General features: G+C 40.3%; 1 protein-coding gene across 4 annotated transcripts in view; it reads right to left on the reverse strand.

Annotated features, from left to right (window-relative positions):
• CHD6 (chromodomain helicase DNA binding protein 6) overlaps positions 1–13,540 on the reverse strand; it is a 236,663-nt gene that overhangs the window by 56,498 nt on the left and 166,625 nt on the right. For all 4 annotated transcript variants that reach the window (XM_060190220.1, XM_060190206.1, XM_007526639.3 and 1 more), the window contains 4 exons: positions 12,743–12,942; positions 10,332–10,491; positions 4,151–4,240; positions 1,098–1,201 (listed from right to left, as the gene is read on the reverse strand). In XM_060190220.1, coding sequence (XP_060046203.1) covers positions 1,098–1,201; positions 4,151–4,240; positions 10,332–10,491; positions 12,743–12,942 — 554 coding nt within the window. The remainder of the gene's footprint in view (positions 1–1,097; positions 1,202–4,150; positions 4,241–10,331; positions 10,492–12,742; positions 12,943–13,540) is intronic.

Consider the following 13,540-nt stretch of genomic DNA (forward strand, 5'->3'; position numbering starts at 1 on the left):
TTGTTTTGATACTATCCCCACTGAATAGGCTAGAAGCAGGGCAGAAAGTTGACAGGAATCTGGGAGGATCTAGCTCCTCCCACTTTAAAACCTGATTTTCAATCTAAAGTTTCTGTTATTTACTTGGCATGGAAGGCCTATAACAGGCACATTACAGTGACAATCATCTGGCATTTTAACCCTTGGCTAAGGTTTAGAACTGAAGCAGAACTGAACAAAGAAGTCACGTATTTGATTTTTTCCTAGCTACTTAAAAACCTTAGTCCACTTTTGTTTTTTGGCTACCACATTAAACAACAAAAAACAAAAAGAGAAAGAAAGAGAAAGAGGGGCTGAACAGTGGCACAACCAGTAGAGCACACACTTTATGATGTGCAAGGACCTAGATTCAAGTCCCCCAATCTCCACCTGCAAGGAGAAGCTTCATGAATAGTAAAGCAGTGCTGTAGGTGTCTTTCATGCTCTATTTCCTTTATCTCTTTCAATTTCTCTCTGTCTATGTCAAAAAGAAAAAAAAAGGAGAAAGAAAGAAGAAAAGGAAAGAACAAAATAGCTATTGGGAGTGGTGGATTTGTTGTGCAATATCAAGTCCTTGTGACAACCTCAGCAGCAATAAAAAATTAAAATGAAAAGTAATAAAAAACAGTAAGTAAGCCCTCTTCTATCCTTAAAATTTTATACAGTAGGGCAAAAGATACACAATAGGAATATATAAATTGTCTAGAATGATCTTGGAATCCTGCATATATAGAAAATGCTAAAGCACATTGCCTTCATTTATAATTATTATTTTTTCACTCAAGAAATACTGGGTGCCTATCATGTGACAGGCATTTGGCCAGATGCTGGGACTGTAAGAGGCAGGCAATCTCAGACACAAACACATTAGTGAGGAAGATACACACTGAGTAAATTCTTTAAGGGTCACAGTCACTTTTTTGAAAATGTTCACTAATACTTACTATATTTCCATGACTCACACATTCAGTTAGTCAGAATTCTGAGAGGACAGAGGTAAGACTCTACTTTCTGAAAGAGACACACAATACGACTATTGACATTTTTCAGGAAAGGGAAAACATTCACCAAATACACACCATGTTTGAACACACCAATCAGAAGGGACTTATCAGCCTCAGCATCCCACCACTCCACCGGAATCTCCACGTAGTCTATATCAGGAAGAGGCACTTCCAGCTCTCTGAGGAAGAAGGAAGGGCATGGATTCAGAATCCCTTCAATACAGACAGAAAAAACTCAATAATTACTGGCCAAAACCTGCTATTAAGCTGGATCATTAGTTAAGCCCTTAAGTGTCAAATAACAAATGGAAGGATTCAGAAAGTTGTACCTTAACCAGGACTTCGTTTCAGGATTACCTGGGAAGCTAGTTTCACATATGTTCTCGATTTCCAGGTTCCACCTTAGACTGGTGCAGAACCTTAAAAGTGCCTCTTAGAGAACTCATTAATGGTCAGTCTGGGATCTAGTCTTGGTTCTACATGTATAAAGTAGTTCTGATGTACATTTTCAAGTGAAAACCATAACAAAGTCACCAAACACACTAATCAGTTAAAAGCAAAATATCCCTTGAAATGGTAGAATTCACATATGATCAAATGCTGAAAAGAACAGTAACCAAATCAATTGGGTTCAACATATTATGATCTCAAGCACTATTTGAGACCAAGATAATGCACACATGAACAGTTGATACTTTGACACCACTGAGCAGTGGTCTATAATGATCAGGTGGGTCAAAACTGATCACAAATTACACTAATGTCCAAAGGGATGAATATAATTTTGCCTGGAAAGAAAAGATGTATGGATTAGCATCTTATGCTAGTAGCTCCTCTCTTAAGTTTCTACAGAAGTTTTGAGAGTTCACTGTCTTCATTTATCTAATCACAGTCCTTACTCTTTGAAGGCTTTGGGTAAAATATCCACTTGTCTGATTCCTTTCTCCCACTACCTAGTACTACTTTAGCATTTGAAGTTTCTTGTTCCATCAGGTTTTCTTTTCTTATTGTGACACAGGTGCCAGGCCCAGAAGTCTGTGACAATTATATTCCTGGCTTTCATCTTTTCCAGGCAATGTTCCCAATCTGGTGATACTGAAGTACCTACCCACTGCTCTGTTTGCATGGTGCCACAGTCAGAACAACTTTTTTTGAATGAACTATTATTCATTCTCATGACAACTTGACAAGACCAGTGACAGTCAAGATTAAGGAAATCAAAGGAATGGAAGGAAAAGGATGGACAGCAGACTCACCCCCTTCAGATTCTACCTAAATATTTAACAAGTATGACAGAAGTGAGTAAATTCAGGTAGATTACTTCTGCCAGTAACACATGATATCCACAATTAGGGTGAATTCTGCTGTATTTATACAACCATAAATTGAACCAAAATATCCAAGCTCTGAATTCCTGCTAAAAATGAACTCAGTAATGAGAGTATATAAAATAAGAAAAGTCAGTATAATAGCTGCTCCTCACTATGAATTACCACATGAGTAGGGTTGTCAATGTTTTTCATTTCTCTCTTTAGTGCTAAAACCATTAGCACTGCTCAATTAGCATTTCTTCTCTCCAGAAGAAAGCATAGCATCAGATGATCTCAAAACAAGGTTAAAATACCAAATACTAACATTTCTGGTGTCCTCTGGGAATGACAGGCAATAGACTGCAAAAAGAACAAATGCAGATATGGAGAAAGGAAGGGGTGTAGATAGCAAAGAGACTCTCATGCCTGAGGCTCAATCCCCCCCACCACTACCACCATAAGCCAGAGCTGAGCAGTGCTTTGGTTTAAAAAAAAAAAATATATATATATATATATATATACACATACATACATACATACACACACACACACATACACACATATATATGGAAGAAGGGAGGTGGTGTAGAAATTCTAGCTATAAATTAGGACTACACACACAGCTTAATCAATGATAGCTGAGAGCCTAGTAGTCTCATTCACTGAAATCTTGGGAGATACCCACATGGTTTGCAAACACTACCTTCTAAAACTAAGATGCAACAAATCAATACGTCAAAGCTATTTCTTAATATTATTAAATAAAAGGAGAACCACTAAAATGTAAAAGTATGGCCAAGAATGGAACTGAGTAACAGAGGGGATTATCTATGCCTGATGGATCAAGCATAACAAAGCCATTATTATTATTATTATTTTTTGCCTCCAGGGTTATTGCTGGGGCTCAGTGCCTGCACTGCTCCTGGAGGTTATTTTTTGCCCTGATTGTTTTATCGTTGTAGCTATTATTATTGTTGTTGTTACTAATGTTGTCATTGTTGGATAGGACAGAAAGAAATGGAGAGAGGAGGGGAAGACAGAGAGGGGGAGAGAAAGATAGACACCTGCAGACCTGCTTCACCACTTGTGAAGTGACTCCCCTGCAGGTGGGAGCCGGGGGCTTGAACCGGGATCCTTATGCCAGTTTTTGCACTTTGTGCCATGTGTGCTTAACCCACTGCACCACCGCCTGACCCCCGTCATTATCATTTATAATAATTAGTCAAGATAGAGGAATTATTCTCTATATATAATTATTATTTTTGAAAAATGAGCTTTAAAATTTTTTTGCCACCAGGATTACTTTAAAAGCAATTTCACGATCCTAGGGGGGGGTGGAGACCTCTTCAAAACTGTGTTTTCTGAACTGTTTTCTCCTTTACTCAATCTGTAGGTGAACTAACTGAGTCAGTTCTACCATGTAGGAAAGCAATCTGAGTTAGGCTCATGGAAGGAACATGTGCTTCTTGAAGTATGGGCAGGGAGCCTTGTCCATTTTCATAAGCAGGCACTTTTTTTAAATAGATATTTTTATTACCTTTATTTATTTGATAGAGATAGCCAGAAATCGAGAGGGAAGGGAGTGATAAAGAGGGAGAGAGAGACAGAGAGACACCTGCAGCACTGCTTCACCACTTGCAAAACTTTTCCCCTGCAGGTGGGGGCGGGGGTTTGAACCCGGGTCCTTGTGCATTGTAATATGTTCACTCAACGAAGTGTGCCACTACCCGGTCCCATAAGCAGGTATTTTATATCTATTCTTTAAACAGAAAGCTGAGGCTGACTTCATTTAGTTACTTTTTTTCTGTTTGTCTTTACCTGGCAGGAGTTCCCTCAAATGCTTTATCAGCTGCTTCTCCCAATATTTCAGCTTTTAGGTAGTACAGCATCCGGACCCGCAAAAGTACCCTGTGAAAGGTGAACACATTAATGAAAATACACCAAAATCCAGGAGTTGCCTTTGAACTACTTCCCCAAATTGATATGAAAATCTGTTATTCTCATGTTGTTAGTGGTACAAAATAATACCTATGAACTAGAAAAATGAAACACTGGATACTGATGACGGATGCCATTATGATTGTCCCTGTTTTTCAGAAGAAAATGCATCTCATTTCATCCATCATCTGCAAGGTCACATATGAATACTATGAGGCAGCAGAAATAGAGAGCCACCTTCTTCCTGGCCCTTGAAAGCGTACTCGCCCTAGCACCCTACCGTTAGCTCCACCTGCTCACAAACATCTTAGGCAGAATTGCCTTCCAAGAGGCTGAATACTTAGTTAAGTGAAACTGCAATTTTTAGCTTTACCTGTCTATGATTAAATCAATATTTAAAAACCTATCCTGGGGGTTGGACGGTGGCGCAGTGGGTTAAGCGCATGTGGCCCAAAGTGCAGGGATCGGTGTACGGATCCCGGTTCGAGCCCCCGGCTCCCCACCTGCAGGGGAGTCGCTTCACAGGCGGTGAAGCAGGTCTGCAGGCGTCTATTTTTCTCTCCCCCTCTCTGTCTTCCCCTCCTTTCTCCATTTCTCTCTGTCCTATCCAACAAGGAACAACATCAACTATGGCAATAATAATGACCACAACGAGGCTACAACAACAAGGGCAACAAAAAGGGGGAAAAATGGCCTCCAGGAGCGGTGGATTCACGGTGCCCAGCAATAAGCCTGGAGGGGAAAAAAAAAAAAGCTATCCTTCCTATAGTGATACTGCCAGACAACAATCATATCTTCTTTTCTGAAGTGCTAAATTCACTGTGATTCCTCATGGACCCAACTCAGGCTCTATGGGAATGCTCCAAACATGTCTGACATAAGGTACTTAAATCTTTGTTGAAACTGACCATGTTAAAGAAGAGGCTATGCTGCAAAGAGCTTTATAAAAACAAAAGCTGATCCACATATGGAGGAACTGATCTTCATGTAAGTTGTTGAAAAGAAGTGTGTGTGTGTATATAAATAACACATATGTATATATATATATTTCAGAGAAGATACAAGTCTATATACTTGTATATACAGAGTACCTCTGGAAGGGACAGTTTAATAGTGGTTGCTTCTGGAGACAGAAATGGGAATTGGAGTTAGAAAGAAAATTTACTTTTGATAAATCATTTAAAAAATATATGTATTACATATTCAAAAGGGAGTATAATTATAGAGATCTGGATAGAACTGCCATTGTAGGCTCAAGTTGTAAGTGGCAACACATGAGGTTAGAACTTTTTAAAAAAGACTTACTTCATGGGGGCAAAGGGTGGGGCGACTGAGGTCAGAACATCACTCACGCATCGGCGGTGCCAAGAACAGAAGAAGTTAAGTGAATCTGGCGTCTTGTGTATGCAAGTCCTGCACACATACACTGAGTGATTCCCCCAAACACGCACATTAGAACATTTTCAGAGTTTTATTTGATAGGACAGAGAGAAAATGAGGGTGTGTGTGTTTGGGAGGGGAAAAAACCTGTAGCACTACTTCATAGCTTATGAAGCGTCCTCCTGCAGGCGGGAACTAGGAGCCTGAACCCATGTCCTTGTGCATGGTAACAAACAAATTAGAATTTTAAATTGGAAAGAATCCTTACTTTTCTAGTATATACTAATCCTTGCTTTGGCTGGCAACCAACTTATGAAATTTAGGCTTTTTTTTTTTTAAAACACTCAAGACAATAAGAACCCTAGCTCTCTCTCTTTCTCCCTCTCTCTCTCTCTCTCTCTTTTGGTTCTGTTTTGTTATCACTGGGGTTTGACTGCTCTACGATAACTTTCTCAAATAGAGAGATAAAGAAGCAAAGAGAAAGAAAGTGACAAAGACTATAGCACCAAAGCTTCTTCTAAGGTAGTAGGGGCTGGGTTCAAACCTGGGCTGCACACACAGCAAAGCAGTGCACTATCCAAGTGAGCTGTTTTGCTGGTCTAGATCCTAGGAATATATGACTGCTACTGATCCTTCTACTTGACTGGTAATAGCTGACTACCTCCTGTAGGATGCAGTAGGATGAGGGTATTGTAGGTACAGAACTCTAGCCTGCTAAGATCTAGCTCAAACAGAGAAAGGCTCCCTAGAGATATCAGAAAGAGCAGTTTCAATTTCTTTTTTAATATTTTAAATTATTTATTATTGGATAGAGACAGAATGAAATTGAGAAGAGGTGGGGAGAAGTAGAGGGGGAAGAAGGGAGGGAGGGAGAGGTGAGTGGGAGAGGGGGAGAGAGAGAGAGAGACAGAGAGAGAGAGAGACTGACTTTCAGCCCTGCTTCACCACTTGTGAAGCTTTCCACCTGCAGGTGGGACCAGGGGGTTGAACTCGGGTCCTTTTATTTTATTAATTTATTATTTATTAATTAATAAATTATTTATTTATTCTGTTTTGTTGCCCTTGTTTTATTGCTATAGTAATTATTGTTGTTGTTATCGATGTAGTCATTGTTGGATAGGACAGAGAGAAATGGAGAGAGATGGGGAAGACAGAGGGGGACAGAAAGACACCTGCAGACCTGCTTCACTGTCTGTAAAGCGACTCCCCTGCAGGTGGGGAGCCAGGGGCTCGAACTAGGATCCTTACACCAGTCCTTGTACTTTGCGCCACCTGCGCTTAATCTGCTGTGCTACTGCCCAACTCCCGAACCCAGGTCCTTATGCACTGTAATGTGTGCAATCAACTAGGTGCCTACCGCCTGGCCCCCAGTTTCAATTTCTTTAAAGAAAAGCAACTGTGTTGATACTTGGCAGTTATCTGTAACATGAACAAACAGAATTTAAAGTCATCAACTTTCATTTATTCTCCAAATAAGAAAACCAATTCTGAAGAAAATGGACATTTTTTCAGTCACTTCTTCCTAGATTGAGATGATGATCCCAGCAGGCATCTGAATTCCAAGAGAAGCAGAGCTGGAGGAAGTTTGTAATACACTGGCCAAAGAAAACCCATTAATAGTGGGCTCTAGTGACAGTATTGCTTTATCTTTCATCTTTCTTTAAAAATGTTGATACAAAATAGACTTCTAGAAAGTCTATTTTGCAAAGACATAGATTGATGAATTTCTACAAATTGAACACACGTGTGCATTCAGTACTCGAGGCAGAAAATGTCCCCAAAAGGAACCGTTACCCCTTTCTAGTCACTACCCCACCCTCCCATGATCCCTGCCATCCCAACTTCTTAGAGCTTGGATGTGAAGCATTCACTTTTTAACTCTGAAAAAGTTCTGATAACTTTATGTCTTTAAATACAATGCTATTGTGTATACATACTTTTTTTTTCAAACCCTGGGCCTTGCACATGTGCAATTTTACTGCTCCTACACTGCTTTTTCCATTCAGATGAGAGAGACAGAGAAACAAAGAGACAGAGAGAAAGAGGCACCACAGCACCAAAACTTCCTCCAGTGTCACAGCACCCCTCATGTTGCCATGTGGTACCTACCTAGTGTTTTATCTCACCAACCCCTATAAATAATAATTTTTAAAAGTGCTGTTTTTGTTCATTATATATATTTCACTTGTTAGGCAGAGATACATTGAGAGGGGAGAAGGAGATAGAGGAGGGAGACAGAAAGACACCTGTAGCACTACTTCACCATAAGTGAAACTCCCTCCCTGCAGGTGGGAAGCAGGGGCTTGAATCCGGGTCCTTGCATTTGGGTCCTTGCACATAGTAAAATGTACACTCAGCTGGGTGAGTCACTGCCTTAGCCCTCTTATACTACTACTAATAACAAACAATGTTTTGAGTGCTTACCACGTCCCATGTTTTAGCTCACCTAATCCTTACAACAATGATAAGGGGGAGGAAGTGTCATTATTCTCATTTTCCAGATGAAGGAAAGAAGGTGCCTGCTGATCAATTATAAGGCTAGGATTTAAATTCAATCTTTGTCCCAGAGCCTTTTGTTAACACTTATCTGATATTATAAAATTGATATTTGGTACTGACAGTAATTTTTCTAATTAATCAAGTCTACAGTTTTAAAAGTTTGTAGTTCTGTTATAAAATAAATTCTAATCTGTTCTTTTTTGCCTCCAGGGTTATTGCTGGGGCTTGGTGCTTGCACTACAAAGCCATTGCTTCTGGCAGACATTTCGCCCCATTTTTTTGTTGTTGTTGGAGAGGACAGAAAAAAAACTGAGAGAGGAGGGAAAGACAGAGAGGGGGAGAGAAAGATCGACACCTGCAGACCTGCTTCAGGCTTGCAAAGCGACCCCCCCCCACCTCCAGGTGGGTAACCAGGATCTTTGCTCAGGTCCTTGTGCTTAGTACTATGTGTGCTTAACCCGTTGTGCTACAGCCCAGGCCCCTTCTAATCTGTTCTTAACTATATCTCAGGAAAGAACTGGGACCCAAGATGAAAGGATGGAAATTTCAAGGAAACAGACTTTAGGTTCAATATACAGAAAGACAATTCACTAGTGTGGTTTATAACTGAATGAGTCTTGCTGAGAAAAAGCAAACTGCCATCACCAGGAGGCTTCAAGAAGAAGCTAGAAGATGCCCTAGCAGGACCTTATCCAGGGAACTCCCACACTGGATTGGAAGGAGCTGCAGGGTCTCCTCTGCCTCTTGCTGAGCCAGAAATACAGAAGACAGTGGGGTGGCTCTTAACTTCAAAATAATATAGCGAGCCTCTTTAGAACTCAGAGAAGTGCTATACTGCATTAGTTCTTCACAGAGCTCATTGGGCCAGCAGGACAGTCGGCAATAGAGCACATGCCTTCCATGTGTGAGGTCCTGAGTTTTATTCCAAGAGCCACATGAGAACAGAATGGATGGCAACAATGCTTTGGTCTCTGTCTCTCAAAATAAAGAATAAAAATCAAGTTGGGGAGATGGTTCAGTAGTATCAAGTATTCCCTAGTTTATTCCCTAGCCCTGCCAAAAATAAACACAAGAGTAAACAAACAGATACTACATGTCTTATCTATTCATGAAGAGATTGCCTAGTATTTATTTTTTTAAAAACCCGTAGTCTGCCAAACAAGGTCTCCCATCAATGAGTCCTCTCACTTAGCCAGGCCCCCCCTTTTTAGTGACTCTTATTCAGTAACATCAGACATGATATCAGGTTCTGTCCCATACTCTAATATTAATAGCACATGCCCTTGAAGTCTTAGCTGAGATCTACACGCTTTGAAAAACATGTCCTTTTGTATACTGTAGGTATTCTAGTACTGGATATGAGACATATCTTCAAATATTTGGAAGGATCAAAGAGAAGAATAGACTTTATATGAAAAGAAAAACAAACACATACAACCCAACAACTATAGAACCTTTAAGTTGACATTATAAAGAAATAGGGAATTTTTCACCATAAAAACAAGGATTTATTTAGTTATTAATGAGAGAGAGAGAAAGAGAAAGAGACAGAGAGAGAGAGAGAGAGAGAAGGAACTAGAATATCATTCTGGCAAATGTGTGGTGGCTGGGGATAACAAGACCTCATGTTTGATAATCCAACACTTTATCCATTAAGCCACCTCCCAGGACACCAGTTTAATCCTTTTCCTTTGTCACCTCACCACTAATTCCACCTTCATTCCAGCTGCTAGCCTATAATTATAAAGAAGATATCCAAAATACATGCCTATCTAATACCTGGAGGACATGAATGGCAACAGAAAACTGGAACAGAAATAATTTGGCATAAGGTCATGAAGATCAGTTTTCTACCTTTGTTAATGTGACCATGAGAAATAAGAGAGACAAAAGAACAGTGAACTGACCCTCTAAACTGATCCAAAGACCTAACTGGATTTTGGGGATCAGGTTAGTAAACTCGCCTGGTGCAAACTGCATTGGTATAGAAGACAAGCTCTGGAGAAGATATTTTAAAAGATGTGAATAAATCTTGACTCAGCTTAGACCATATACTCTGTATTTTTATCTCTTACATGGTAGTAAAGGAACATCAAGGTGGTTTCCCACAGACATGTGACCATCTCAATAATACGGATAGTCTACAAAGAGGTGCCACCATGGAATGACAGAGCACACTTACTTGTTGCAGTGCTGTTTGAGATGTTTCTTATAACCATCATCATGCAAGACTACTTCGGGGTTACAGGTGGCTAACCAGTCAGCATTCTTCAACTCTGGGAGCAACAGTTGATTCTTGGTTTTCTTCCCCTTTCTCCCTCTGGGGACTGGAGCAGACAATCCTGAAACAGAAAGGCAGAGTAGGTCCGGCCCAATGGATGAATTAATGTGGATCCTAGAGGAGGCCTGGCCGTTTAGTGGCAGACCCTAGCTCTCTCAGTTCAACAAGTAGTGATGCTGGTGAGAGGACGTGCCTGGTCATCTCTGTAGGGACCCACAGGCCCCTTTAGTAAGAATTGAGTACTACGACCTTTAGAAACAAATAGGAAAAAAGGAACTCTATCTGAAGTGGGAAGATAAGTTAAGACAAGCATAAGAAAGGACAAAAACAGTATAATACAGCGGTAAACTTGGGACAAAACAATGAAGGGCAAAAGACAAAACACCGATGTTAAAACTTAAAAGTATGAAGTTGGAGTCATATCAGTGATTGGATAAACTGAACTAGGTTTTCTTTAGCTCTGATATAGGGAGTTTTACTACTTTATTCATGGGCACAGGAAAGCAGTGCATACTTCATAACTGGAACCACAGAACCCTAAAGGCAGGGTCAACTCAACTTAACTTCTCTCTTACTCAGAAGGCAACAACATGTCATATAACCTGAGCCTGGCTTGCACTAGCCCAGTACCTAGAGGTGACCAACCTGCCTCAGAAAGCCTTAGAATGAAATATTCTGATATTTATCACATACCTCAGGGGTCCCTTTTATAGTTTAAGACTTCTTATTTTCAAAAATATAGGTAGGGGGCTGGGTGGTAGATCTAGTTGAGTGCACATGTTACAATGCTCAAGGGCCCAGGTTCAAGCCTCTAGTTTCCACTTGCAGGGCAAGAGCTTTGCAAAAGGGGAAGCAGTGATTCAGGTGTCTCTCTGTCTCTTCCTCGCTATTTTCCCCCTACCTCTTGATTTCTGTCTGTCTCTATCCAGTTAAAAAAAATTGTGTATAATAATGCCTGGCAAGTTAGCTCTCTTTAATAGTTTTCTTCCTTTGCCAATGTATAACCCAGGTTTGAGTCCATCCATAGTACACTAAAGGAAGCTTTGATGCTGTGATTTCTTTGTCTCTCTGTCTCTGTCCTTTTAGCAGACAAAAAAAAAAAATATCAAAGATTTCACCAATGTATCTCAGAACCTTAGCTCTCCAGAGAAAGATAAAAACAGGCTGGGGATATGGATTGACCTGCCAACACCCATGTCCAGAAAAGAAGCAATTACAGAAGTCAGACTCCCACCTTCTGCAACCCATAAAGAATTTTGGTTGGAGCCAGGTCGTGGCACACCTGGTTCAGTGCACATATTACAATGTACAAGGACCTGGGTTTCAGCTCCCGGTCTCCACTTACAAAGGGAAAGCTTCACAAGTGGTGAAGCAGTGTTGCAGGTTGCAGGTCTGTCTATGTCTCTCTCCCTCTCTCACCCCCTTCCCTCTTGATTTCTGGCTGTTCAATAAAGATAATAAAATAAAAATAAGTATATATATTCAAAGCAGAAAGGGCTTCTACGCATATTTAGCCTATAGTTTCTCAAAAATTTTATCTGGGACTATTATCTAGTTACTATGTTATATTCAGCCATCTCATACAGGTGGCTAAATTAAATGAACTAAAAAAAAAAAAAAAAACTATCTCTCAAGACTTGGTGAGAACTACGGTTATGATAAGGGGTGGGGGTGAAGAATTTAGTGGAGGGTATGGTTGACTTATGTATACCATGTACATGTGTAAAATTATACCCCATAATTTTATAAAATACTGTTGAATCACTAATAGAATTTAAAAAGAAGACAAATTACAGGGTAACCAGTATGAGTTCCTATTTAATTTTCTTACTATCTATCTATCTATCTATCTATCTATCTATCATCACTGCTCATCTCTATCTTATGGTATAGGGGATTGAACCTGGGACTTTGGCAGGTGAGAATTCTACCACTGAATACCAATGCTTCGAACCTGGGACTTTGGAACCTCATGCATGAAAGTCTTTTTGTGTAGCCATTATGCTATCTGTCCTGCCTGAGTTCCCAAGTTCAGGGAACTCCTGTGGTGCTCAGAGTTGTGACATGGATTGGCATGTGGGAGATTTCAATTGAGCCCAATTATACTTAAAATATCAGGATGACTTTTGAAGAAGAATTCAAAGTATTTTCATTTTTTCCCTTGGTAACATTCTTACATTATATATAAAAGAGAGAATTACACCCCTCCTCCGTACCACCCCCCAATCCTGCACAACAACATGGACCAACAAAGAGGGATGCCAAGTCCATAGGAGTTAGTGCTTCTCAGGCATGGTTTTGCCACTACTCACCCGAGTGGTTCTGGAGGGTCTGGGCCTGCCCATCTTTGGTAGGTGTGATCAACTCCCAAATGAAACTCTTAATCTTTTCATCCCCCTTGTAATGCTTGACACAGTACACCAGCAGGGCACGGCAAATCATCTCCATGTCTTTCTCGTTCAGATGCCACTTGAATCGTCCATGGGTCAGGATGTCCTTCCACCGACCCCAGCTGAGAGCAGAAATAGAAGTGTTGGAGAAAAGAAAGCCCATGCATGCCCTCAACAGTGCAGAACAGACAGGAGCCAGGAGCAAAAAGTGCTTTTTCTTCTCTCTTGGGTCTATTCATCACCCTGAGGGCTTTGTCCTGAAAGGTTTTTTGGGATACTATGCTATAGCATTCTAAATATGACTATGGTAACATATATATTAAGACATGGTTCTTAAAGCATGTTAAAAAGGGAGGGATGGAAATATCTGGAGAAAAGAATATATTTGGAATTAAGACACAGTCCAGCTGCAGTATTCAAAAGCAATAGTGAGGTCCCAGATGCTGAACCCTGTATTTCTACCATAGCTAGAGACTTGTATCAATCATCCTAAATTGTAACATCTGTTGCACTGACTCCTTATATATCCTTGGGGGACAGAAAGCAGGAAATCAGTGCCAGTCAGCAAATTAGTAACAGAGATTTGCTATGACAAGCATATGAGAAAATTATGGCACATCTACAATATGGCAGCAGAACATACAATAATGGAATGAGTTAGGGGGAGAAGGTCATGAGCAGAATGTAGAGTTCTCTCTGGCTCCAAGAGATCTACAAGAC

The sequence above is a fragment of the Erinaceus europaeus genome, chromosome 1 (assembly GCF_950295315.1).
Source record: "Erinaceus europaeus chromosome 1, mEriEur2.1, whole genome shotgun sequence".
NCBI classification, from domain to species: Eukaryota; Metazoa; Chordata; class Mammalia; order Eulipotyphla; family Erinaceidae; genus Erinaceus; species Erinaceus europaeus.